Below are 26,962 nucleotides of genomic sequence, written 5' to 3' on the forward strand. Positions count from 1 at the left end.
ATGTGTGGAAGATGCAGTAGTCATACTCACTGCAGGCAGGCTTTTATGAGCGAAACACAACCCGGCGTTAGGCGAAGGGTCGCACCGCGGTAGATAGATCAGGTTGAGAAGGACATGTTGAATATTGGGTGCAGACAAAGATGGAAGGAGGCAGCGATAGAACGAGACCATAGCCAACAAAAGAACGAGGAACGACAGGGACATGAGAATGCTTGATTTAACGGCAAAAGATCGGCGGCAGACAAAGTTGGCGAGAAGCAATCATGGATGGATCGAGCTAACTGAGTAGGAAGTTATTCATTCGAGTGCTTTTTGAGTCCTTTTAGACTCTATAAGAGAGGATACCTTCCAGACCAAGGGCACTAAGTGGCCGCTTAGTTTGCGTAATGATTGATCCGCCCCATTCTCTAGGTCCTCCAGTATAGGCAAGACCAACGATTAACATAGAATTTCAATCAAATGTGATTGGTTCTAGTCTAGTCCTGTTAAATGAATTAATTTACCCATTTGAATAGTGCTCAGGGCATTTTAGACTTATTTGATTCTAAATCGTGTAGCTACCAGAGAAAGGACGCATTTTTGGTCGAGCGTTTGATGAATTAAATGTATGAATTTGTCCCTGTTAGAATAGTGTTGCCACAGTTCTATATCATCAAGGGATAGCAGTGTCTGATTAGGAATCGACTCAATGACCTTGGGAAAACTTTAATTTTCAAAATAATGATATCAAATTGCATATGTCTAGACTATTGCTGATGCAATGCTAAACATGTGTAGTTATAGAATTATTTGCTTGTGCATTGTACAACAGCAAACAATGCAGACAGATGACGGAGGAGCTTATGAAAGGAGGAACGAGAAGATTGATTTTAAATTGCGTCTTTCAGGCAACTGCTACCTGGTTGTGTGTTGTGTGATCTACAATTATGCTAGATTGTTTCGTGTTTCTTAAATCCACTGCTTCACATCGAAATGCTCGCAACCCAAACCCGAAAGCCTTTGGCACGGACATTGTTTACGTACCTCTTGGTCTTGTGTTGCGCACAGGTCGGTAAGCTGGTCGATTTTTTCACGAGCGACACTTAGCTCTCGGGCAGGATTCTCGTCTGCCTCATCCTCGCCGATGATTCCTTCCGCAAAGACTTCCTGCGTAAAGGAGGTGATGGATCCCTTGACCTTGTTCAGGCTGTCGTTCAGCTTCAACCACGACATTCCGGTGGCTAGTAATGTTTTGTTCTTTCTCTGCGGTCACTACGAAACAAACACGTAAGCACGGTACGGGACAAATGCCGGCAGGCAGGATGGATTGGCATTACCGTTGTAACCGTATCGCGCACACTTATTGGCCAAACGCGTTCATCACACACACGGTACACAGTTTCGTTTGCACTTTGCACGATCCGTCTTTCTTTATTTTGAAGATTTGCACGAAAATTGCATGAAATTCAAACCTCCACGAAATCCAAAACAAAAACATTACACGCGATGACAGTTATGCGTTTCGCTCGGTTTTGACATATTTGACAGTTGGGGCTGGTTGAGCGGCACTGAGCTACACTGTTAATAATATCAAATAAAAAAAATTGTCTAGAAACATTGCAAAATTCAAAGTTAGGTTTTTGTAAAAGTAAATTAAAATAATGTTTTTGGCCCAATTTATGCTGCACTTTTCAAATTCTTCCTTCGTTATTAAATGCTCGTTCGCCAATATGATGTATTTGTGTCGTGAACTGTAATTAACCGTTTCGTTCGTTTACTAAAATGTTCCTTTTTGAAAGCAAAGTGAGAACATATCTTTTATTTAATTTTTAACTAACCACATTATTGATGGTCATAAAAAGACTAGGCATTTGATAAATGTTGAATCCGCAGTAATCCACCTGTTGCAAATTTCCGGTTACTATGGTGCCAGAAGCATAAACAACGGTAAACATGACGACGACCGTTGTTTTGTGCAAACGCTTTTTTCTCCACCATCTATGACGCCCGGACAAAGATGAATTTTGAAGAAAACATCATTAAAAGACAAAATTCAAGCGAATACTTCGACACTGTGATTGGCCACATCGAGGACATAGTAATCGGCGAAGAGTTTCAGGTGAGGAGAGGTGAATCTACGTGAAATAGGTTCCTTTATTTACCCTACGCTTTTAACACCAGCGGATGGTCAATCAGTTCATGGAGTGCTACTACTACGAGTTTGAACCGGGGGAAGAGAATAAAATCGTCTACACGGAGATCTACCAGAAGTATACGAACATGATCGAGGCGCACATCGTCGAGCATCTGAACCGGAAGATGAGCTGCTTCGATATGGATCTGTTTGCGATGGAGCTGGAGAACAAAAAGACGCAGCTCGACGGGGAGATCTTTGAGCTGCTGTACACGCTGACCGACTTTCTCGCCTTCAAGGATATGGTGCTGGATTACAAGGCGTTCAAGGAAGGCGCATACGACGATCTGAGCAAGGGCATCAGCGTGACGGGTCTGCAGAAATAGTACCTCCGGCACGGGTTAAGCGTCTTAGTAGGTTTGCCGATTTTTCACGCATCAGAAGGTTGTTACGAGTCACTTTATCCAACAGGTTTACGCATTTATTTTCGATTTGCATTGTAAGTGTACGAAGAACACGTTTAGCTTAAAAGATAGAAGGGGTTTAGGCAGTGGGGGCACCATCAGTGCATGAGGATTTCCGTTTGAATGAGCCTACTGTTGGTATCGCCGGGCATACGATACGGCACCATCGCGGCCATGTTGGTCAGGGCCTTTGCTTGCTCGCGCAGATAGCTTAGTTGCTGTGTGTGTATGTGTATGTATTTGTGTTAAAGAAACAGAAAATAATCATTATTAACACGTGTTGCGGTAATATGCTTTTAAAAGACACCTGGCTACTTACGTTCTTTTTGCCAAGATCGTCGAACTTGGCCACATCCTTGCCCTTCATCGTCTTGTACTTCGTGTAGGCAATGTCCATCGTAGCGAGCAGCAGGTCGGGAATGACTTTACAAACCTCACCGGACAAACGCTTAAAGTTGTTCACCGCCACGTCCAGATCGGACATGCGCAGCGGAACCAGCTTGATGCGTTCGAGAATGTCCATCGCGGATTGATGGTTTTTGCCGTGGTAGTAATCGAAGAACGCAGCCAGCTCCTTCAGCAGATTGAACGTGGACCACGTCTGCGAGTCGCAGTTCTTCTCTGCCCCGGTGTACCGTTCGGTAAACTCGTGTGCCATCCGTTGAACGCGCTCCCGCAGCGAACCTTCCTTGTTGGCGTGATGCACCACCTGGGACAGCAGTATGGAGGTATAGCGCAGGGCCTGCTCCTGCTGAGAGGCCAGATCGAACATCTTGATCGCATCCTCAAACATGCCCTTCTTGACGAACTTCTCCGCAACCATTTCGCACACGGTGCGCGCGTCGATGTGCACCGTCTCGAACTGGTCGATTAAGCCACGCGAGCGCATGCCATCGCGCTGCATGCGGCCAAACAGCAGATCAAAGTCCCGGCACTCGATGGCAAGATCGGCCACACTGACCAGGAACAGATTGCGCCCCTCGCTGTCCTTCAGATTGCGCAAAAAGTAGAAATAGTGCAACGCTTCCGGTGGGTCGGTGATTTCAAACTTTTTCACGTACAGCATTATCAGACGGGCAATGTTTAACCGGCGCATCGGGTGTGGATCCTCAAAGTCAACCGACAGCAGCGGTTCCTGCAGATTGCGCGGTCCACCGATCATGTGCAGCTCGTTCAGCGCCAGCCCGATGTGGACGGCGTGCACCCGGTACTTCTCGAAGCGGGACAAAAACTCGATGCCGGCCTCGTACTGCCCAGTGAGCGCCAGCAGCTGGAAGTACAGATGGGGCTGCTCGTTCGCGTTGTAGTGCTTCTCGCCGTACTGCTCCAGGATCATGCTCTGCAGCCCGGAGCAGGTCAGATGCTCGGCACTGTCATCGCCGTCGGTACGGATCAGCGACAGCTGGATCCACAGAAAGTCGTCCGTCGTTTTGGCAATGTCCGCGTGCGGTTCCTGGATGTCGCAGCAGCCCACGATGCAGTACACCGCCCTTTTGTACGGATCGGTCGCATTGCGTATTTGCCGCTTGTACTGCATGCGTATCTGCAGCTCCAGGCGGGGATTGGTTTTCTGCTCTGGATTGTGACACTTTTCCTCCAGCACGGCAATCAAATCCTCGTGCCCTTGTCCCGCCATCTGCATGCACTTTAGCGCGGAAGCGATGTCTCCGCAGCGCAGGCAATAGTACACCATCGGCCACAGCGGCTTGCCATCCACCTGCCCGTCCTGCAGACCGATAAAGGACGAGTTGAGGCCGTGGGTGGCCAGCTTCAGCCCGACGAACGAGCCGACCAAATTGAGCACACTCGGTATGCCGCCACGGCGTGCTTCACGCAGATGCTCCGAGATGACGGTTTGCATGAAAATCTTGTAGCGGTTCTCGAGGTAGCGTTTCGCTTGGTTGATGAACAGATGCTGCGAGCAGCGCACTTTCATCGGATCCTGGCTGCGGGGGATGGGTGTTACGTTCGTCATGTACTTCATCACCTCCCATACATCGTTCACACGCTACAAGTTGAAGAAGAAATTCAATTATCTGCTCCTGGCGGGGCGTATAGAAGCAGGAAGATGGAGATGCACTCACCGAATCGTTGAAACTTTCCGCCACCTGGGCAAAGCGTTGTATTAGCGACGGACGCATGGCCCCCTCACACACCAGCTTGTTGTACTCGTGCACTTCTCGGGCGTACGCCATCTCCTGGCTGTTCAGTGAAGATCGGCCGCCGAACGTGGTTTCGTTCAGGATGGTCTGCTCCGGTCCCTTACGGATGTCAATCCAGCTCTGCGATGGACCGATTAACGCATTCATTAGCTTGACCTTTTCCTGCTTCCAGTCGTTCATCATGTGGTCCCACTTCTGCGTTTCAGCGGACAGGTAGGACTGAAATGCGAACAGCACGTTAGCGTTTCTATACAACCCGAACTCACGTTCCACGGGTACCTACATTCTTGTGCACCTCCTCAATCACAGCGAGGATAGCATTTTCCTTCTCGTTGCGTAGAAAATTCTGTACGTCCGTCGTAGCGATGGGATCCAGCGGCTCGAAGGTTTTGCGCGAACTGAGCGTTTCCAGCTTTTGCGATATTTTCGGCAAATCAATCCCATTCGATCCTAGCAGAATGTGGCTGTTGGAAGATTGGTATAGGTCGTTAGCAGCAAATACCAACGGCAACATTCCCACTACTTACGCCTGCATGTCCTGAGCACCCGTTTGCGTTACGCGCGAGTGCAGTTCCTGCGTTGCTTGCAGCACCTGCGGCAAGGTGCGCTCGACTCGCGGCAAATCATCGGAAACTTGCGTTTCATGGGTCAGCTTTTGGGCTTGCTGCAACAGTGCGTTAAAATCCATCTTCGATCGTTTCGCTGCGCTGCTGGGTTGGGTATGAAAAACAAACTTTCCTTGCTTCCGCTTACCAATTCACCATAACCTCCAAATCCGGCACAACCATTCGACCACAAGCTGTATGGGCGTGTAAACAAATCATCTGTGAGTAACCACATCGTTTTCGAAGAGAGCACCTTTAAATGCGATAGTACAACACTTACCGTGCAGTTAAATTCTGTATTTTTAACAGTTTCAGCTCATTTGGCTTCAACGTTTAGGCGGTTTTATTTTCTATGCGGTCCGCTTCGGCTCGCAACAAAAGTGACGTTTGATGTGCGTCAAACTGCCCAAACGTCAAAGTCCTGATGTCAAACGTAAACACAAGATAAAAAAAACAACAAACTCGCCAACTAAAGGAACGGAGAAACGCAGGAGTCGTGCACAGTTTATTTTCTATTAGTATTTTTTATTATTTAATAGTAGTTTTGCAAGTATACCAATCATGTCGGACTCGGAAGAAAGCAGTACCGCCCCGACGCACACCACAGATACGGAGGAACAAACGCAGCAGGAGGGGGGCGAAAATGGAGAAAAGAAACATAGTGCGATCGTGGCCTCACATTACAACAAGCTGGAGGATCGTGGACTGGTTGCTCGGAAAAAGTCGAACATCTACTTTATGCGCAACTTCAACAACTGGATCAAAAGCGTGGTCATAGACAAGTATACCACGCTGGTGAAGGGCAGGACACCGCTCGGCTCACCGTTCCGGGTGTTGGATATGTGCTGCGGGAAAGGCGGCGATCTGATCAAATGGGCTAACGCGAACGTGACGCACCTGATCTGCACGGACATTGCGCAGGTCAGCCTGGAGCAGTGCGAGAATCGCTTCAACACAATGGACCAATGGTCGCGGGACAGTCAGCGCCGGCCGAAGGTGGAGTTTTTCGCGGCCGATGCGACCCTGCAGCAGCTCCGCACCAAGTACCGCGATCCCTCGATCAAGCTGCACCTGGTGAGCTGCCAGTTTGCGTTTCACTACTCGTTCGAGTCGTTCAAGCAGGCGGACTGTATGTTTAAGAACGCGGCCGAATGTCTGGAGGAGGGCTTCTACTTCATCGGCACGATGCCGGACGCGAACGAAATCATGAAGCGGCAGCGAAGGGCCATGTCGGACACGTTCGGCAACGATATCTACCGCATCCAGTTCCTGTGCGATACGGACAATCCGCCACTGTTCGGGGCCAAGTACAACTTTCAGCTCGATGAGGTGGTGGACTGTCCCGAGTTTCTGGTCCACTTTCCCACGTTCGAAAAGCTGGCGCTGAAGCACGGTCTGCGGCTGGTGGAGAGGAAACGGTTCGAGGAAGTGTTTGACGAAAACAGCAGCCGGAAGCAGGGACTGCTGGAGAAGATGCAGGCGCTAGAAATGTACCCACCACCGTACGGTCGGTTCAACGGGGACGACCAGCGGAAAGAGCCGGAACAGTATCAGCATGCGGAGGAGTACGGCCGGCAGATGTCCAACCGACATCAGTTTCGCGTGGGGACGCTGTCGCAGAAAGAGTGGGAAGCAGCAAGTAAGTGTTGGAACGTTGGTGCCCATCCCGAAAGGGACAGCCTTTGCTAATCGCGTATTCTTCTGTTGTCTTTTTGCAGCACTTTATCTGTTTTTTGCATTTCAAAAAATGAAGACCAGCTACGACGCGAACGGTATGCCGGTCTATTCCTGAGTACGCCAAAATGGGTGGTGCTAGATTCTAAAACAAATATACATTTGGTAAATAAAACGATATTTAAGTATCGGAGCATGTTGCAATTGGAAAACGGTACTGGTTCGGTTCAATTTGGCGAATTTCTTTCTGGGAGAATCGAGGAGCGCACGTGCATTAATCCGTTAAACCTGTTATATTGTGCTCATTGGTACCCTTTGTGTACATTTTAGTAATGATTAAGTTAAGCCGAGCGTGCGCCAGTTGCTTCGTACCTGGGCTCGGTGTGGAGAGGCTTTACAATCGCCCAAAGCAGCGCACGTCTTGCCGCGTGGTAGCCGTCCGCTCGAGCAGCTCCGGCCACTGGACCACAAACATGTCCACGATGTACAGCAGGATGCGACCGCTCAGCGAAAGGCTGCGCACGCGACAGAAGCTTTCGACGAACACTATTCGACATTTGGTGTTGAGGAAGAGGAGGCGGGCCAGAAACGCGACCAGACACACGGGCACGCAGGTGCCGGGACCGTTGGTGAGGATTAGCTCCGGACGGGCCTTCAGCACGATCGGCACGCAGCTCAGCAGGGACAGCACGGTCGTCGCCACGGAACTGAGGTAGCTCTGGTGTACAGCCCGGCTGCGCGGAATCGTGACAATTTCGTACGTTTGCTTCTGCGTGTCGGGCTGCCGCCGTACCTCGCTCTCGATCACTTTCACGACGCTGGTTTTGTCCGTACTGGCGATCACGTACTGCCGCGGAGAGTAGCGCTCCCCGTCCAGGCGCTCGACAATGCGCAACATTTCGGCCGTGTGCCCACCCGATCCCATCACAATCATCGTGCGGGCGGGTGTGGTACGGGGCGGCACGCCGGTACCACTCTGGCCACGGCGCACCGAAACGAGCAGCTGCACCAGCCGTACCAACAGCAGTCCGCCCAGGAACAGCAGTAACGATGCTAGAAACGCCATGCTACGCTGCTAACGATGATGGGGAATGATGGGAAGTAATCAACTTTCTTCCTTCCGCTGGTGGGGCTACGCGTGTTCGCTCACTTTCTTTTGCCTCGCCAAATGATAACCGCTCTAATTTGCTGTCCACCTCATCACTTGTGTTTACACATCGTTTGCACACGACGATCGATCGATTTGTTCGCTTCCAACAGGGCACACCAGTTGCGATCGCGCCCTTTTGGGGTACACGCGAGCACTCGAGGAAAGGTACGCGTTGAAGTCTGGTGTGCTCGCTACACAGATACGATGTATCGCAGAGCCCAAAGGGATGACCCGCCAACCTGCTTGATCGATGAATGGAATTCCTGTATCGGGACCGATGCTTTCTTTTTTCCTACATAGCGCACCAGTGGCGGGGGAACACACAGGTGTGCGAGTGTGCGTGGTGTGTATGCTTACGGAGAAGGACGTAGAAAGCGCACATCGCGATAGGCAAACAGTATGGGGGGGCATATTCCATCCGATTGGGAAAGATTGCTATTGGAATCTGTCAAAACAGATGAGGTGGTGTGCATCTTTGGAAGGGGAAGGGCGCGTGTCTTTGTGCATGTGTGTGTGTGTTCGCGGGGCTAAACGAGGGAAGGTATGCAAATAACGGTCTTCAACCCAACGAACGCACTGAATTTATGTTTTTGTATTTTATGATGCAAATTATGCTGTTCAACATGTGGACAAGTTGGGTTGGGTTAGGTTGAAGAATTTAGAGATTATGTTGTATGCGCTCCCAAACAACATTTTAGAACAGAAATATTCTGATTTGTAGATAAGTTATTAAATTATCTCTTCAAATTGATTGCTCGTGTTTATTTATTAATTTATTTACAAACCATACAAAATGAAATATTGGTTGTAGTAGCTGTTTTCATTAGTTTTGCAATGTTTAATTATCCTTTTTGATTCTTTTACAAGATTATTTTTCAAACCATGCGCATCGAAAGTACCTCCGAAATACAACAGATGGCGCTCGAGCCGTCACATAAGCACATGCTTCTGACGGTTAACTGACTGCGCTGTCTGGGTTTTGCTGTTTGGGTAGAGACCGCTAAAACTCAAAGCATGCATGAAGCTTGTTCTCCGAATCGGTGTTCCTCGTGAGATGCTTTCCGCTGCCCAAACAAAAAGAGCTAGCAATTAGTACTGTAAGCATTTCGTGAACACGGCAAGCGTGCAAAGGCGTGCCACGAATTTGTATCAAATTCGCGTGGAAAGTGTTTTACAGCAAGCTGCGGACAGCGTTTTGCAAAGATAGTTGTAAATAGCAGCCAAGGGGAACAATCGATTCCGGTGCTCATCGCCGAGACAGTGCCACCATTTTCCGTGTGTGCATGTGTGAATAAAAAGTCTTTGTGCGAGATAGAGCCTTGGTCGAGCCCTGCCCAGGGTAAAGTGTGTCCAGTTGGAGTGCAAAACTCACGCTTGCATAATTAAATTGTATTTCACACACCGTTTTCAAGTTGCAAAGTATGGTAAGTGCCGGGTGAAGGGAAGGGATGGGGGCAAGGGTTGAGCATATTCGTTGCCCGCGTGTTGAGGTTATGTGGGTTCACGGGGAAGAAGATTGTTGTGTCTTGTTCTGCGCTCGCTACATTTTGCGCTCTCTCTCTCTCTCTCCCTCTCTCTTTTTCGTTCCCTCCCTCGTGCGCGTTTTTGCGTGTGATCCACATTGCAGGCTAGTACGAGTACCGACGTGCCGATGGAGTCCGTGGAGTCGACCGGACCGGCAACAACGGGCGCAGCAAGCCCGAACACAGTGAACGGCAACGGGAACGACCTGGCCACCAACGCAGAGGACATGACGTCGCGTGACTACTACTTCGACTCGTACGCACACTTTGGCATCCACGAAGAGATGCTGAAGGACGAGGTGCGCACGCTGTCGTACCGGAACTCGATGTACCACAACAAGCATCTGTTCAAGGGGAAGGTCGTGCTGGACATCGGGTGCGGTACCGGCATCCTGTCGATGTTTGCGGCGAAGGCGGGCGCCGCGAAGGTGATCGCGATCGAGTGCTCGAACATCATCGACTACGCACAGAAGATCATCGAGGCGAACAACCTGCAGGAGACGATCACGCTGGTGAAGGGCAAGGTGGAGGAGGTGACACTGCCGGCCGGGTACGAGCAGGTCGATATCATCATTTCCGAGTGGATGGGCTACTGTCTGTTCTACGAGTCGATGCTGGACACGGTCATATACGCGCGCGACAAGTGGCTGAAGAAGGACACGGGCATGATGTTCCCGGACCGGTGTACGCTGTTCGTGACCGCGATCGAGGACCGGCAGTACAAGGACGAGAAGATCAACTGGTGGGACGATGTGTACGGGTTCAACATGAGCTCGATCCGCAAGGTGGCGATCAGCGAACCGCTGGTGGACGTGGTGGACCCCAAGCAGGTCGTTACGAGCTCGTACATGGTGAAGGAGATCGACCTGTACACGGTGAAGAAGGAGGACCTGGAGTTCGAGTCTCCCTTCTATCTGACGGTGCGGCGCAACGACTTCGTCCAGGCGCTGGTGACGTACTTCAACGTGGAGTTCACCAAGTGCCACAAGCGGCTCGCCTTCAGCACCGCCCCGGATGCCCCGTACACGCACTGGAAGCAGACGGTGTTTTACTTCGACGACTATCTGACGGTGAAGAAGGGCGAGGAGATTCAGGGCACGTTCAAGATGAAGCCGAACGTGCGCAACAACAGGGATCTGGACTTTACCATCGATCTGCACTTTAAGGGCGAGCTGTCCCAGGTGGACGAAAAGAATCATTATCGGATGCGCTAGAGCGGTTGGTGCGATATCCGTCAGCAGAAGTAAAAACAAAAAAGCCCACCACCATATAACCCGCAGAACTTCCCCTCACCCCAATCTTCACAGTATCCACTCTGCCGCCCGGCAAGGCGCGAACGGAGACGAGCAAAAGGGTTCGGAACGGAGGACGACTCGTATAATATCAAACCATTTTTCGCGATTTCGCCTGCGCTATCCAACAAACCTGTGGTGCCCCCATTCCACTGGCCAAGTGTTTTACCGTGTGTGATACGATAGTTTTAATACTCGTTAGCATACACCACAGTATCAGTCCGCGTGGCCCCGCGTCCCCACACGCCACTGCGTGCCGGAAGCGCTGGACTTTCGCGAGGAACGTGTTTTATGTTGTCTGAACTCCATACAGAAGACAACGGCGGCGGCGGCTCCATCACCCTACACACCTATGCGCGTTCGCAAGCAGCTGCTGCACTTACTGCAGCGGCGCGTAGTAAAATTAAGTGAAACAACCACAACACAATATTGACCATTGTATCCGAATGTGAAGTAACGCAGAATCTAGGCATGGAAAAGGAGAAGGAGGGTGCAGACACACAGTTAAAATATACCGAACGAATTGATGATAACTGGACATGTGGTTGGCGTGTTGTTGGTTCTTTCTGTGCCATTTTGGGGGAAACAACGCTTTGGGAGCATAACTTTAACAACATTATATTAGCACTTGTTTTTGTTTTCAATCACCCTAAAGCACGCTGCAGACCGTTCCGCCGTTAAGCGCTACCCAAGCGATAAGCGATCTTCCAGCAACAACCCACGCTTTAGAAGCAGCAGTGTTGGTAAAACGGTCCGAAACAGGGATAGCCCCACACCCGCATGAACCTCATCGCCTCTCCGCTATCGCTATACGCTATTTGTCATGCGTCACGCTGCTGGCCGCGGTCGTTGTCGAGGAGGATTTGCCTTCCTTGTCCTTCATCTTTAAATCGCTCATCAGATTGTTTTTCTTTTCGGTTAGCTGCTGTTTGCGGTCCTGAAAGTCTTGCTTCTTTTCCGCTATCTTCTCCTGGATGTTTTCCTTCTTGTCTTTGTACATCTGCACCAGCCGTGCCTTCGAGGGTATCGGCTTGATGTAGCCCCACTGTTCAAGGTATTTGATCGAAACGGTTGTGCCGCCTGTTGGATGGGTGAAAAGAAATAATTCGGTAAAAGAGGCTTCATTTAGCTGTGCAGCACGTGTAGTAACCCCTTACCCAGCGTAACGGTGTACCGCGCCGGGGTAGCTATTTTGTACAGCAGGTAGGCGATGGCAATGTGCCCCAGGCTGGAGTCACGCACCGGGTTGATCAGCTTCTCGGACACGCCGAGCGATTCCAGGATTGCGATCACGTCGACGCCACTGGTCGAGGCGTAATAGAAACCACCGAACCACATTACCGACGTGAGACAGTGCACCGGTACGAGCACGTACCAGTACTCCTTGTACATCTTCTTGAACCGCGCAAAAAGACCAAGCTTCTCCGGCGTGGCTGGGTCGGCCAGTGGGTCGACGCTTTCCTGCTGCTGTTCGTTCGGCGGATCTTTCTGCCGCCGCAGTGAGTCGCCATTGGTGAAGGAGCGTACCAGCAACCCGTTTGGGGGGACACACGTACTCCATATGTGACACGGTTGCTGCTGTTTCGTTCGATATCGATCGTTGTTGTGATACAATGCACCAGAGGCTGCGTATCTGCCCAATGCACCGTACGACGACGACAGGTGCCGTGGTGCAATGTTGAACAGCTTCACGGAAGTTGATTTCGGTACCTTGAGCGCATCAAGCGACGACCAGCGGGCCATACGTAGAGCTATCGCGGCCATGACGGATGTATTTGCACTGCTTTCTTTTTCGTTGGTCTGGGTCGATTCAGTCGGGAACAGCACGGTCACGTTTCAGAATTGGTCCGGATGATGCTTGACCATACTTTGCTAGCGTACGGTGCCCACAATTTACGCAGTACTGAAAAGCGCGCCCGATGCAGGAAGCACGGTGGGGATAAGGAATGTTGAAAATAGGCTGGTTTTGTAATCGGACGGATTATATTTACGCTTATGGGTGGGATGCGCTCGTCGTTGTTATCCCTTCTCCCCGAAAGCCGTGAAATCGCATGCACTTTCTTTTTGTTTGCGGGTTTGTTATGACAGCAGCAGGCCATTTTCGCCCGTTTGCATAACTGGGCGGGCGAAAACCAACGGCTGTCACGCAGCTGTCAGTGGCATCGCATAACAAAATCAGCTGTGTGCATTTTGTGCTGCACGTACTTTTCCCCGTACCCGTGGACGCTGGCTTTTTTTTTTAACGTGTTGTAATGTAAAACCATAATTTTTACAACTCCCCCAACTGCTCCCCGGTGCACTGCAGGATGAACGGAAACGGTGGGCACCGGAGCAAGTTCGGCTCGCTGATAGGCGTGCTGTACGTCGGCCACACGAGCTGCAAGTGTTTGGTAAGCTGATGTCCTTACCCCACACCCAAGCATCCTTTCTGGCGTCACCGTTCAAGGATAAGTGTGGCGTCGCGTATTGATTTTCATCTAAAACTACTTTTCCTTACGCGCAGATTTACGCAACCAGAAATGCGGAGGTGCTCACGTGCCACGAGTCGTCGCTCGAACCGTTGTCGCCCCAGGCCGGGTGGGTCGAGTTTGAACCGTTGGCCCTGTGGGCGACGGCACGCGTGTGCCTGGAGACGGCGGTACAGAATCTGATCATACTGGACATCAACCCGCACGACATTGTGGCGGTCGGGGTGTGCAATCAGCGCGAGACGACGGTGCTGTGGGACCGCACCACGGGCAAACCGCTGTGCAATGCGATCGGCTGGTGCGACACGCGCACCTCGAGCGTGGTCGGAAGCATCCTGCAGCGTGTGCGGGGCAAGAAGCACTACCTCAAGTCGGTGTGCGGGCTGACGGTGAGCAACTGCTTCAGCGCCGTCAAACTACGCTGGATGATGGAGCACGTCGACGGGGTGCAGCGGGCGATGGACGAGGGGCGGGCCGCGTTCGGCACGCTGGACAGCTGGATCATCTGGATGCTGACGGGGGGCGTCGAGGCCGGCATTCACGTGACGGACGTGACGAACGCTTCGCGGACGATGCTGATGAACCTGGAGCGCCGCGTGTGGGACGAAAGGCTGTGTCGATTCTTTCGCATTCCAAGCAACATTCTGCCGGAGATTCGAAGCTGCTCGGAGGTGTACGGATACATTAACGAGGGCCCGTTGAGCGGGACGCCGATCGCAAGTGTATGGTTTAGGAGTTTTTTGTTTGGACCATATCAGCACCGTTCCCATTTGCTCATTGCTTTTCCCTTCTTTTGCAGTGCCTGGGCGATCAGCAGGCTGCCCTGCTCGGGCAAATGTGTCTGGGCGCGGGGCAAGCCAACTGCACCATCGACGAAGGCATGTTCGTGCTGTTTAACACTGCCCGGGAGATCATCGATTCCGACCATGGGCTGCTTTCGACCGTGGCCTTTCAGCTTGGACCCCGTGCCGACCCGCACTACGCACTGGAAGGTGCGATCGCCCATGCCGGTTCTTCGATCGGTTGGTTAAAGCGTACGCTCGCCCTGGACCCGGTCGCATCCGATGCGATGAACAGCAGCGCCAGCGCACTGTTTCCCGACGGCCCTGCCAATACTCAGCTGATGGCTTCTTTCTGCTCGGCCGTCAGTTCCCCGGTTCCGCCGTACGGCGAGACGAAAACGCTCGCCGGTGGCGGCGTCGGCCAACGGGGTGGTGTCATTTTCGTACCTGCATTCAGTGGATATTACACGCCGTACTGGCGGTACAAAGCGCGGGGCATGATGTTCGGCATAACGCTGCAAACGACGCCGCAGCAGATCCTGGCCGCCGCCCACGAAGCGATCTGCCACCAGGTGCGCGAAGTGCTGGAATCGCTCGCTAAGGATTGTCCCACGTGGCCCCGGCTGGCGAAGCTTACCGTCGGGGGCGATCTCAGCGAACAGCGGGCGCTGGTGCAGCTGCTATCGGATCTGAACGGGGTGCTGGTGGAGCGGCCGCAAACATCGACACCGGCCTGCCTCGGGGCAATGCTCGCCGCCGGGCTGGCCACCGAAATACTGTCCATCGATCAGTTTCGCCAGAACTGTGTGCCACCGATCGATTTGTTCAGTACAGCGTTTAATTCTAGTCGTAAGTTCTTACATACACTGCTTAGCGTCGAGATGCAATGCGAATGAATTGTAAACGTTTCGCTCTTTTTCCCTCCCCCCACAGAAAGGGATATGAAGTTCCGCCGTTGGAAAATGGCTGTCGATCGGTGTTTAAACTTCGATTCCGTGTCGGATAGCGACCCGGTGAAGCTGATCGGCGACGGACGCGATCCGGATTCGTACGTGCGCTGCTCGATCCCCGGGTCGGTCTTTATCGTTTCGTCGTTCGTGCTTATTGTGGCCGCCCAGCTGATGAAACAGCACGGGTTCGCGTAGCTCCGTTGCGCCTGGGTGTGTCTGTGGAATGCCGTCGTGTGGATGGTCCTGCCTCGGTCCTGCCAATCGCGCAAGTTACCAGATCGAGGTAGTATTAGGCGCTGTGTAGCTTTGTTCCTGACCGGTTCGTTGTTTGTTACCGAGCACAAATTTGATGACACACTCTTTCGTGTACGCTTGCAGCAAAATATGACAAGTGAAAGTAATCGAAAAAAATCGATAAAATAAAACCCGTTTGTTGCTGAAATTTCTCCGTTTTTTTTCGCCCACAACCTCGAAAATTATTTGAAAATTAATTTGAACACTGATTTACACTAAAAAACTGCTTTGCCAGCTACAGTTCAAACACGAAAAGATGTCGACCGTTAACCTGATTAGCACCATTGGCAACGTCTAATTTAATTTCTTCTAATTCGCAGCTACGGCGCTACGGAAGAATCTTCCTCGCTGTATGCGCGTAATGATGAGCCAGGCGGACGATGAGAACCCCTCAATTGAGCATGGTGAAGAATGCAGACGGCGCGCTAGACCCACTATTTGTTCTAGTGCAACAAACGGGGTTTGTTTTTTCGCGATCGACCGATCGAACTGTGATTGATTTTGTCCGATTGCTCCGGCAGCAAGACTAATGGGCTGTTGTTCCTGGCTCATTATTCGAATGTAACATCTTGTTTCCTGTTGCCTTGTCGCTTGTCGATCAGCCCAGGTACGCTTGTTATGCTGAACGATAATCCCGCACAGCGAGATGATCTTTCCCACCTTTTGCGAGACGCGCTCACGCCCAACCCCCGCGAACGTTCCAGCGAGCCTCGATCTAATTTACCGTAACATTGTTAGATGCTGTATCCAATGGCTTGAAATCGGTAAACACTGGCCACACACACACACACACACACATAGCCATACGGTCGTTCGGTTGATCGTGCCAAGCGCCCGCTCCACGTGTAGGATCAACCCGCGCTTGGGAGAAAATGAAGAGTTTGATAGACGCATGAACAGAAAACGATGACGTTATTGTTTCTTGCTGCATTTTTTGTTTTGTTTAAAAAGCTTTGTACACTGGGCCAACGTACATGGAGTTAGAATTAAAAAAAAAAACAAAACAATTTTTTTGTGCGTGTGGCTTGAATGGTTTTTACACACCTCGTGTAAAAGGGGATGCTTTCCTTTTGCCCAGTTGAACCCCGTGCTCGTGCGGGAGTCCAGGGAGTCCAGTGGCTTACAAAAAAAAAAAAAAAAAAAAAAAAATAGGTACCGTAAAATTTGGCCCGCTTTCAATAAGCTTGTGTGGGGGGAGCAGGCTGGAACGCTCTAATGCGTGGCTGTCGTTTTCACCGGTTATACATTGTTTTTATTGCTCCCTCCCACTGGGTACGCGCAGTTATATTGGCAATAGAAATTAAAAACGGGCCGAGCGAGTGAATTACCGAACCGGTAGCCGGCCAGCCAGCCCGGGAGCTGAAGACTGAAGCCTAGAACGGGTTCGATTTTTCGCATTCGCGATTCGAGCGAAAGCGTGTGGAGCATTTGAAGCACAAAATTTCGACGATAATTATGACGGCCGGCAGGAAGGCAAAAGTAGATCCCTGCCACCAATGGATGGGTGCGCCGGGGCCTCAGGAAAGTATGTTAATTCACTTCCATCTTTGGAGCACGCGCCCGTGTGTGTGTGCGTGGCCTTTATCCCGTGCAGTGTAATAGTTCGGATACTAAGCCATGTGTCCAGCTGAGAAGAGAAGGGAAACGAGAACATAGCAAACGGACCCGAAACGGGAGTGTTATCGGAAAATTGAAAAGTAGGACACGTGCCACGCATTTGTTGATAGCGGCGATCCATTTTCCGGATGCTCTAATAATGGTAGCTACCGATTGATCTCACCACGAGGGTGACGAAGTCTGATGGACTGAACGGAATATAGCAAAGATAGCTTAAAACAAATCTTCAAAAAACTATATGATGCTGCGAATAAACATTCTAGCAGACAATCACACATCACCCACAGAATTTTGCCACAAAATCGCCTCGGTCTGTTCCTCAATTCAATCTTGCTCGCACAGAAGCTGCGATTATTGAGCGAAGAAAATCGGCTGAAAACTATTAGCCAGTTGGAGAGAACTATTAGCTTCGTCCACTTATCGTTCGGTTCGACCGATCGCTCGTTCGATCGATAGATCGTATAGAAACCGTTGTAACCATACGATACGATTACAGCGGACCGCTAGACTGCGTCCATTATCGCTTGATAACTGTACAGCGGCTTGCGGATGGACACGCTTCAGCCATTAGTATCGATTTGGAGGAATTCGGGTCCGAACCCCGCTTCGGTCGTTGCAACCAAGGTACGGCTTGGGGTGGAATTGTTTTTTTTTATTATTAAAATTGCATCCACATTCTCCTGCACCAGATTAAGCGCCAGTATCGTATATAATGGCTTCATATAAAAACGGGTTTGATGGTTGTGATAAATTCGTTAGCCCCTAAAACGAGGAAAGTAGGTTGATGAAAATGTAATAAAACTTACGCACCCAGTCTAAGCCGGTTTGTAGGGACGCGTGAACTCATTCTAGGGGAAGTAAATGTATAGCTAATTGAGTTTAAAGTGTGACTAATTTTCACTTTTCATCTCAACCATTCATCCCCCCGCGATGATTGTGGCAAACAAATAGCTGGTGGTGGTTGCTGATCCGATCTAGCACTTGATCTAGCGGTGGCGATAATCTCAATATCTAATAATGGGAATTTAATCAGACCACAGTGCCCAAGACTGGAGCGGCCGGTATGCATTTCCCCTTGGTGGTTCCTTCCTTTAAACCCAATGGTTGGCGGGAACTGGCGAGCATTATTGGAAGCAACTGGAAGGAACTTTCTCTCCCTGCCCCAGCTCCCTGCGCTTGAGGGCTAATCAGGTTGTTAATTTTACCATTGTGTGGTTTGTTTTTTCTCTCTATCTGATTTTACCTTTTCGCTTTTGTGCGTTTTTAATATCGTTTCAATTTCGTTGCTGCGGCAAATCAAAAGTGTATGAGTGATCGCTGTGCTTCCGATCTTGCAAGGAGGGCGAAAGCCTGCGCAAAAGCCTGTGGCAGTAAATTGGGTATCCATTTGCCCCTAGCGCACACACAATTTCGGTATGACAAAATCCGGCGAGGCAAGGAACGGTTCCGCCTGCCCGGCGCGAAACAAAAGTGAAACTCTTCCCGCCGCGGACTGCCGGGCTCGCTTGAGCAAACACAGCAAGAGCAGAAAACGATACCTTCCCGGTGCAATGGCACTCCGATGCTCCGGATTAGCGGTCGTGCATGAAAAAAAGTCGTTAACATAATTTGTTGTGTATGTGTGTGTGTGTCTCTCTATGTAATCACAGAATGACGCGAAATGACGGCCACGGCCAAGCCCATCAAACAGCGCCGTCGCGGTACGGCGCTAACGGGAAGCTTAGCGATACCAGTGCCCGTCCGTCCGTCGCCCAAGTGCAACGGATCTGTCGCCAAGTGTCGCACAAGATTGGGATATAAATCGAACTGTTAGTGGTGGGAACGGTGGAGGGAAATAGTAAAAGGTTACTATCAATTCTCCAAACACACTGCGTACGGTAGGTGCGCGTTGGCCGTTGAGGGGGATTTTTTTTATCGTATCGTAGAGTATGATGGTAGCGAATTAAATGCTCCATGATGGGGTTTCGTGGAAAGCGAGTTTCCACGGCATGGTTGGTTTGGTGGATATCATCAGCCGTTTGTGAACGATTTTAGTTACAGGATTTTCCAAGTCATCGAATGTGCACATTATTATTCAACGCCTTCAAGATGTTTTTCAACAGCTGTCAAATGGCTTATTTGATTCATAATGAAATTCCAGATTTTACATATGATTTTCAACACACAACAAAGAACTGTCAAACTCAATCCTGCTTGAGACGTGTTGAAAATCATGCTGAAGAAATTAAAAATTATGATGATGGAAATGAAATATCAGATTCACGTGGATTAACATCTTGCACGCGGTGAATAACAACGTTTGCATTCGAGACTGACTGGGAAAATAAATTAAAAAGCTTTATTTTATATTATTTGAAGCATTATTTGAGTTTTGTTTTCACTTTTCATTGTTTTTTTGATTGTTTTGTTTACTTTTACACTACATTTTTTGTGTTCTTTTGTTTGATTTATTTATATAGTTCAGTTCCTTTTTATCTTTTTTTCATATAATCATTAAAGTATTTATTAATTTATTCAAATCCTAGTTTTGTGTGATTATATATTTTTAAATTTCTTACAATTCTTATTCCTTATTTATTCTGGTATTTGCTTTATTCGTATTGGGCTGTATTCTTCATGTTTTAATTTAACTTCTTTGTTCACTTTTTTTAGAACTAGTTTACGTATTTGTGGAGCTGATTTTTACAATTCAGCTTCAAGCATTGCTCCTCTTTAAAAAAATAATATTCATATTATTTTTATGGATATAAATTTGAAACATGACCGAAAATGATGCAATATGGGTTCAAGTGAAACAAAATGATTTAACTTTGTTGCAAACCAAATAAGAGCATCTCCAGATAGAGAACAAGCGCCACCAATAAGTTAGCCACCAGCATTAGATATGACATGGTGTTTTCCTCAGTTTTCTGGAGTACACAGAAGGTGTGAGATGAAAATCAATTTTGGCATATCTTTCTCTCATTTTTCCCCCGGGTTCTGTGCGGTTTTTCTTGCCTGTGTTTCCGCCACGGTTCAGTATCTTTTTTTATTATCAATGGCAACCAAACCAACCGCCTTACCAAACCTCTCACGGTTGAGGTTAGCTTCCACCGACCTTCCCCCTTACCTTGTGTCCCCTTGCGCACCTCCTTCCCGTACTTCGAGTGTGTTGGTGTGATCGTTCGCTCACATAGGCTTTTCAACCTTATTGGGAAAGCATGGAAGAAAGCACAATGGAGGAAAACAAGAGCATCCGGCGCGTCAGCCACGCGGGTCCCGCGGGTTGCGGTGTGCCCGGAACGCGCGCGCTCGAGCTCGCCGGAGCTTCACAGATCACTTCCCAAAAGGTTCGTCTCATTCGCGTTCTGGCAGTCGCGCCGACGGTTGGCAAAAACGGTACCGACAAATCAGTCAAAAAAAAAAAAAAAAACAACAGCTCGCTAGAGGCCGTGTGTGTGTTGTGTGGTGTAAAGAGTTGATGCGATTTCGAGCTTTACCCTAGAAGGGAAATCTAGATGTGTGGTGACTTTTAACCCGTAAAGGAATGTGTTTTTGGGAAATGCGCACGGTTGCCAGTCGTCTGCTGTTTTGAGGTTGAATGTTGCGATTAGTGTTTGACTTGCAAAGTAATAGTTTCTCCCTGCTAGTGTGTTCAGCGAACAGCGTGAACGAAACCAGGCTACTGTAAAAGACAACGCACTGTGCACTGTGAACCCCCGAGGATCGTATCCCTTTAATCGAACACCACGCGAATGCTATGTACTCGAAGGATCGGCATCTGGTGTGGGTCCTGCTAGTGACAGCAGGCGCCCAGCTGCTGGTGCGATGCTGCAATGCTGCCGAGCACGTGCCCGGACCGAGCGGACGAAAGCTAAGCCACGGATTGGCCGCCATGCACCACAACCATCTCGGGCTGCCATCGGGGGACGGTTCGAGCGAAAGCGTAAAATTTAGCGTGCAGCAGCACGTGCCGTATGCTGTACCGGCGCCCTGGCGTAGGACGGCCACCGTCAGCACACCGCTTGCCGGTGGGCCCTGGGCGATACGGAAACCGCTGGCGAAACCGTTGGTACGGGGTGCGGCCGGTAGTAGTCGGAGCCGCATCAACAATCGGTCAATGACTCGCTTTTCCGAGGTCGAAATTCCACCGGGGCTGGAGCAGCAGCTAGACGTGCCGGAACTGCAGCGACCGTCCGAGGTCCGTGGCAGTCGGCTCGATGAGGGTACGGGTGGGCTGGTGGAGCTGTATCGCAGTGCCGAACGATCGCGCGGGATCGAGAACCTCTTCTGGAAGTACTTTGTCGATAATGGTAAGTTTCGTAATTGAATGTTGAGACGTAACGGATACGTCTGTGCGTGTGTGTTGTTTGTTGGGGTTTTGCAGGGGGCTATTCGTTTTCGGTTAAACCATTGAAGGGGTTGACCATTCGGCCAGACAGAGAGCACTTGAGGGTGAAGAAGGGGCGCCTTATGGTTGAAAGAGGAATTGTTTTGAATGAAAGGTTCAGCTGGTCAGTGAGAACGCTCAACCTGTGAGCTTTAATCGTTTGTACCGCTATTGTGCCTTGCTGTTTGCTCAGTCATGGTGATGGCATTTATCGCCCGCTTCACACCTGCTGGTTAGGAGCAGCTGGATATTGGTTACATAAGATGGGGTTCATTTAAAGGGGTGGTTATTGTTGTGCTTATTTGAGTACTAATGGAAACGGAAAGATTTGGCCCTAATGAGTATGGCTGAGTCCAAAAGTTAAACTATTTATCTTTGGTTCTTGGGAACTAATGCGTATTGTAGGATGTTATCAAGTAAACATTCCAGAGGATAACAACTTTTAATATTGTTCGACGGAGAAACGACTTTCGGAGCCACAGCCTGATGCACCATATGAGTATTACATAGCTCACTCAAAATTACAAGCGTGCTAGCTATATCAAGAAGGCGTTCCATGTACGTCCCCATTTCATCGCGGTAAGAGTATGTTGATATTTTTCAGATTGGTCGTATGGTCTTATCTTATTAATTCATCGATGCCTGTTATGGGTTCAAGCCTCGTATTGTCTAAACCAGCAATACTCAGAACCTGAAATAGGATCCTGAAAAAAGGTAGATCAATCAAGTCATTGATAGCCAAATATACCTAGTTCTACTGAGGTTGTTGCTTATAATAAGCAGAAGACGAATTAATTAATTGAAATTATTTGGTTTGCCCTCAGACTTTTAAGTTATAGCTAAATATTTCTAACCCCAGTATGTAGGATATCAAGTTTTGCATTGAAGTCTGATTTAGCAGGGGCAAACTTAGGGTGTAGTATTAAAAATAATGTATCCCCCTTATTATTAAAATTTTGGCGGTACTTGTAATCCTTGCGCCTAGAATGACGGGGTCCTCCTGCGGCCGTTTAGTCTGCTTACCATTAAAGCCGCTACTTCTATACGAGTTATTTTTAAAGTACTGTGAGGAAAGTTCATCAAAAGTTCGTTTTTCATCTCGTTGAATGAAAACATATGAATTATTTTGTAGTAAAAGTATTGATATGAAACGCACATCATTTTGTATTATGTTCAAATACGCATGTATTTACCTCATTGTTACTTTAAATGAATTAATCCTATATGTAACACTAGAAACGTGCAGCTAGAAAACATTGTAAGGAAGCATTATTTCATGGATCACATATAATTTTGATTGAACGACGCTACGTGTTTCTTCTTCTTTGGCTCAACAACCGTTTTCGGTCAAGGCCTGCCCTGTACCACTTGTGGGGCTTGGCTTTTAGTGACTTATGAATTACCCCCCATAGCAGGATAGTCAGTTCTACGTATGTCGGCACAGTCCATTTAGGGCTTGAACCTATGACGGGCATAAGTTGTTAAGTCGTACGAGTTGACGACTGTACTACGAGACCGGCCTAAACACTGCGTGTTTAGTTGCTGTTATTTTTCTTAGTGCTTAGGGTTGCTGTAAGGTTCTCTCGAATGATTGAATTTAAGTGTCTACATCCTAATTTGAAAGATTTAACTATGCGCAAGTCTGCTTTCGCTTTGTTGGTGAAGTATTCCATTTCAAGCAGGATGCTGATCATTCATAGACAACCTGAAGTATCGAACTGCTTTCCAAAACGGTTGATGAAATGACAACCAATTTATTAAAGAGCAGCTCCTTCGGTAGCGTTTTCTATTCATTTAAATTAAACTTAATCTTAGATTCACGCAACGAGTAGCATTATAGACATTGGGTGATTGATGGTATGAGAGGGACACTTAGTAACAGTGTAAACTTGATTTGAATATTTAACGAAGTCGCCGATAGGCTAGCTGGTACTCGTTCACTGTCATTGAATTGATCCACAATTAGTTTCAATATGTTTCCATAGCAAACAGACTGTACATTTAATTGCACTACAAAAATTGTTATGTGCTGCGTACCATATGCTAAACAGTATGAAAGTTGAATACTTTACAGGGAAAGAGAAATGGTTGTGAAATTAAACAAAACGCTCCCTCCTGCTCTGTTTTATAGCGAGAAAACAGATCGTTACTAAGGTGCACAGCCTACAAGCACTAACAAAGGGAAAGGACTATTGGCAAATCACTCGATGCCTAATTTATCCACCTAATCAACCTAATCAAGCTTTTCGCAAAATAAAATAACCTACTCGAAATTGATGCAATTATCGTTCAGGCACAGACGGCAAACAGCCTGAGCAAGAGCAGTGAAGTTGAAACCATCAACTTCAGCACATACCGACATATGCTTGTTTGACCAACGAACTTCGCCACCGGAAAACAGCACGCACCACGTGCAGAAGGTGCGCTCGGGGCGAATAAAACCAGATAAGCCCCAAAAAAGGCGAGCATTCGTCCAATCTGCATGTAGCGCAGTGACTAGACAACCGCGCTCAAGTTGCTTAATTACCGCGTTGGCCCCTTTCCGGCCGGTAGCTCATCCAAGTTTTTGGGAATGATGCTACTGGGAAGGTATTTCTTTGCTTCCCTTTTCTACCCCCTCTTACCCTTTTTTTGTTGGTGGATGTACGGGGTGAGACCCTTTTCTCCCCATCGGCGACCGTGGTACCATACCGTTAGTATGCGGAAAGCGAAGGAGCGAAGGGAGGATGTATGCCGAAAAGGACGGGACTGTGGGAACTTAATGACCCGCGGTTTAATTGTGTGTGGAAGGAAACCGGCCATCGATTGAGGTCAGTCACACTCGCTTGGCTGGGAAGAACGGTGCTACCGGCGCTCGGGCCAGCCAGCGCCGTTGTCACACGCAAGTACGTACCCATCCGTACCGCCGATGATGATAGGGTTAAGAATAGAAGGCAATTTTTGGGGAGAAAATCACACCCTGCATAGACGATTCGTTAATCCCGTCACAAATCCACCATCCACCAACGAGCTACCATGAGCGCGTACGGTATTTTGTATGTGTTTTGTAATTCCAGATGTTTCCGCCTCCACCGAAGACGAGGGCGATGACAACACCGGCGCTGAGGATGCTGAGCCGCCCGGTGGAATCGACAGGAACGCCATCGACACCCAGGACGGTAGCGTGTCGGCGAAGGAGGAGGAGGGCCGCAAGAAGAAGTTCCATCTGAAGAAGAAGTACAAAAAGTTTCTGATTCCGCTGCTGCTCGCGTACAAGATAAAGTTCCTTGCATTGGTTCCGGCCATCATCGGCGGGCTGATACTGTTGGTGAAGTCGGCCGGGCTGGCCGGGTTCTTCTTCGCCCTCTTTACGGCCGTGGTCAGCTTGAAGAAGTACTGATGGCGATGAAGCAGCACTGTCATCACCCAACCGGTGGGGCGTTTAGGCCGCACGGGAGGAAGGAAAGGCGTGTCGGCGATCGTCACATCGCGATCGTAGGGTAAGTGTCGCCGCGCTCCTAATGTGGGCCAAACAAAAACTCCAATCCAAACGGTACTTTCAATCAATAAAAAAAGCCAACCTTCCGAGATGAACGCACACAAAAAATAAGCATGATTTTCACCCGCAACTCTTCTCCGTTCTGTTTTCTGGTACGCTTTCTTTCCACAGGGCAGCCGAGGGAAGACTAACGCCACTTCGGGCGCCACCTGAATAAGAGCGTCACGAGCGAGAGCGGGGATGGCATGTCGCATGCATCCCTCTAATTTATTATCGATTTCTGTAGGCTTAATGGGCAGGACCGGCAAAGGGGTGACGACCCTGGACAGTCGTTGGTAACTCCCGCCCCTCCATCCAAGAAGTGATCCAGACGGCGTCAATTAGAAAATAGCAAACGCATTGCGTAGTGTGTAAGCAGAGGGTGCCGCCCGGTGGACCAGTGTAACTGATGCAAACCCGAGCCTCCCGAAATGGGGACGGTAAGGGCACTGGTAGCCACTGGTGCAAAGATTTGCATGCTATTTCGGCGATTTCCTTTTGTTCGAAAAGAAATACATTCCGGCAAAGGGTTCGTTCGTGGAAGGAAGCGTTTTAAGGGGAGGTAAAATTGTTAGGTTAGGTTAGGTACGGCTTAGAGGTCGAGGTTTTTTTTTTAATATTTATCCCGGTATACGAAGAAGCGGTAGCGTACACCCGCCCAAAGGGAAACTAGGTTGATGCGAAACGTTATGTGCGTTCCAGCACCCCGCTTTCCCCTCCCACCTCTATGTAATGTAAGCGTAAGCAAAACTGCGTGGAGCGCGAAAGAAAAGTGTAGATAATTAAAACTGAAACCAAATTGCGTCTGACATATTTATTCGTTCGGCTATTGTGTGTGAGAAAGGCACTTTTGGCTGTCAAAAATATGATGATGGCACGCGTAGAAAAGGGTAAGTAGACGAGCGCTTGTGCAGGTCCATCGCATCACAATAGGGGGCTTCTGGAGCGTCCGAAGCGGTGAGGGGTTGGATACTGGAAAGGAGGAACCATAAAAGTAGTACCAGCATGTGTGTAGCGGGGTGTAGTTCCCGCAGTGGTCTGAATACAGGGGCAGTGGTGGCGGTGGCACGAAGAGCACGTTGGTTTTAAAATCGGTTCAATCGTTCCGTTTCGTTGCATTCCGGACCGGGTGGCTAGCGGGTGGTTTAAGGTAGATCATTTCTGCGAATGATTGGCGGCCACTACACAAGCCGCTAGACAGCGCTGATAATGGGTGGGAAGGGGGTGAGCACAACATAAGACATGCTAGGGGCGCGTTAACACGTGGAACTATGTATTTTCTTTTCAGCACGTGTGTGCTTTCGTGTGGTCAGCGATGTGAGCACGAATAACGGTTGTAGTAACATGTCATACGGACGCATCAGGGCAAGTGGGATGTAAAAAATATTGATTTACTCATTTTCGATGGTTATTGGATAAGAATTGAAATGTATTTGATAACGATTTTAAATAAATATTGACAATTGAACTTGAACTTCACACTGGGTACATAACTTTATTTCTTATCTTTCATCTAATTAGTACACAGTACACTTTATGAAATCGTGTAACCGTTCATAGAGCGTCTTTTGCTTTCAATGACTTATTGATTTCCCCCATAGTAGGATGGTCAGTCAGTCACGGTCCATTCGGGGCTTAAACCCATGACGGGCATGTTGTTAAGTCGTACGAGTTGACGATCGCTGACGACGACTGTAACATCGTGACATGAGAGTAAGTAATAAGTATAACTTGTTCTAAGAACAAGTCAAATTAAAAATTCCACGTATTGCCGAATCCTCGGAGATCAGGTACCGCTTATCGCGGGAACTACCGGTACTTATTTAGCCGATGTCGACCACGAAGGCTATCTGCAAATGAAAAAGCGGGATGGTAAGCAGAACGTAATATTCTTCGGGATATCATGTCGGTTGATATATCGTCATCCAAATCCTAGAAATGGTTCTATTAATTATGATTCAGTACATGTTTAATGTTTCGAA

General features: G+C 48.9%; 9 protein-coding genes across 9 annotated transcripts in view; 5 read left to right on the forward strand and 4 right to left on the reverse strand.

Moving 5' to 3' along the window:
• Nucleotides 1-1,484, reverse strand: part of LOC120948791 (rootletin) — a 41,486-nt gene extending 40,002 nt beyond the window's left edge. The window contains exon 1 of the mRNA XM_040365503.2: nt 1,024-1,484. Coding sequence (XP_040221437.2) covers nt 1,024-1,212 — 189 coding nt within the window. The 5' untranslated portion in view covers nt 1,213-1,484. The remainder of the gene's footprint in view (nt 1-1,023) is intronic.
• A 363-nt stretch (nt 1,485-1,847) lies between these two features.
• Nucleotides 1,848-2,510, forward strand: LOC120949038 (ADP-ribosylation factor-like protein 2-binding protein). Its single transcript, XM_040365993.2, has 2 exons — nt 1,848-2,098; nt 2,161-2,510. The coding sequence occupies exons 1-2, from the start codon at nt 1,997-1,999 to the stop codon at nt 2,497-2,499; spliced, it is 441 nt and encodes a 146-aa protein (XP_040221927.1). The 5' UTR covers nt 1,848-1,996; the 3' UTR covers nt 2,500-2,510.
• Nucleotides 2,511-2,572: 62 nt separating this feature from the next.
• Nucleotides 2,573-5,717, reverse strand: LOC120949036 (nuclear pore complex protein Nup93-1). Its single transcript, XM_040365990.2, has 6 exons — nt 5,625-5,717; nt 5,267-5,538; nt 5,023-5,203; nt 4,662-4,958; nt 2,897-4,585; nt 2,573-2,795 (listed from the first exon to the last, which is right to left on the reverse strand). Exons 2-6 carry the CDS (start codon nt 5,425-5,427, stop codon nt 2,676-2,678), a joined length of 2,448 nt encoding a protein of 815 aa, XP_040221924.2. The 5' UTR covers nt 5,428-5,538; nt 5,625-5,717; the 3' UTR covers nt 2,573-2,675.
• An 82-nt stretch (nt 5,718-5,799) lies between these two features.
• On the forward strand, nt 5,800-7,235 carry LOC120953290 (mRNA cap guanine-N7 methyltransferase). The gene is made up of 2 exons (XM_040373093.2): nt 5,800-6,983; nt 7,063-7,235. The coding sequence occupies exons 1-2, from the start codon at nt 5,906-5,908 to the stop codon at nt 7,134-7,136; spliced, it is 1,152 nt and encodes a 383-aa protein (XP_040229027.2). The 5' UTR covers nt 5,800-5,905; the 3' UTR covers nt 7,137-7,235.
• Nucleotides 7,236-7,292: 57 nt separating this feature from the next.
• On the reverse strand, nt 7,293-8,677 carry LOC120949037 (UDP-N-acetylglucosamine transferase subunit ALG14 homolog). Its single transcript, XM_040365991.2, has one exon. It carries the CDS (start codon nt 8,082-8,084, stop codon nt 7,413-7,415), a length of 672 nt encoding a protein of 223 aa, XP_040221925.1. The 5' UTR covers nt 8,085-8,677; the 3' UTR covers nt 7,293-7,412.
• A 499-nt stretch (nt 8,678-9,176) lies between these two features.
• On the forward strand, nt 9,177-11,521 carry LOC120948330 (protein arginine N-methyltransferase 1). Its single transcript, XM_040364546.2, has 2 exons — nt 9,177-9,592; nt 9,796-11,521. The coding sequence occupies exons 1-2, from the start codon at nt 9,590-9,592 to the stop codon at nt 10,903-10,905; spliced, it is 1,113 nt and encodes a 370-aa protein (XP_040220480.1). The 5' UTR covers nt 9,177-9,589; the 3' UTR covers nt 10,906-11,521.
• Nucleotides 11,522-11,585: 64 nt separating this feature from the next.
• LOC120948331 (uncharacterized protein C18orf19 homolog A) lies at nt 11,586-13,079 on the reverse strand. The gene is made up of 3 exons (XM_040364547.2): nt 12,975-13,079; nt 12,141-12,886; nt 11,586-12,063 (listed from the first exon to the last, which is right to left on the reverse strand). Exons 2-3 carry the CDS (start codon nt 12,745-12,747, stop codon nt 11,798-11,800), a joined length of 873 nt encoding a protein of 290 aa, XP_040220481.2. The 5' UTR covers nt 12,748-12,886; nt 12,975-13,079; the 3' UTR covers nt 11,586-11,797.
• A 76-nt stretch (nt 13,080-13,155) lies between these two features.
• On the forward strand, nt 13,156-15,625 carry LOC120948329 (glycerol kinase 3). Its single transcript, XM_040364545.2, has 4 exons — nt 13,156-13,373; nt 13,487-14,173; nt 14,251-15,082; nt 15,167-15,625. Exons 1-4 carry the CDS (start codon nt 13,290-13,292, stop codon nt 15,376-15,378), a joined length of 1,815 nt encoding a protein of 604 aa, XP_040220479.2. The 5' UTR covers nt 13,156-13,289; the 3' UTR covers nt 15,379-15,625.
• A 4,742-nt stretch (nt 15,626-20,367) lies between these two features.
• On the forward strand, nt 20,368-26,387 carry LOC120952822 (uncharacterized). Its single transcript, XM_040372342.2, has 3 exons — nt 20,368-21,386; nt 24,520-24,942; nt 25,113-26,387. Exons 1-2 carry the CDS (start codon nt 20,834-20,836, stop codon nt 24,840-24,842), a joined length of 876 nt encoding a protein of 291 aa, XP_040228276.2. The 5' UTR covers nt 20,368-20,833; the 3' UTR covers nt 24,843-24,942; nt 25,113-26,387.
• The last annotated feature ends 575 nt before the right edge of the window (nt 26,388-26,962 follow it).

The sequence above is a fragment of the Anopheles coluzzii genome, chromosome 2, assembly GCF_943734685.1.
Source record: "Anopheles coluzzii chromosome 2, AcolN3, whole genome shotgun sequence".
Classification (NCBI taxonomy): domain Eukaryota; kingdom Metazoa; phylum Arthropoda; class Insecta; order Diptera; family Culicidae; genus Anopheles; species Anopheles coluzzii.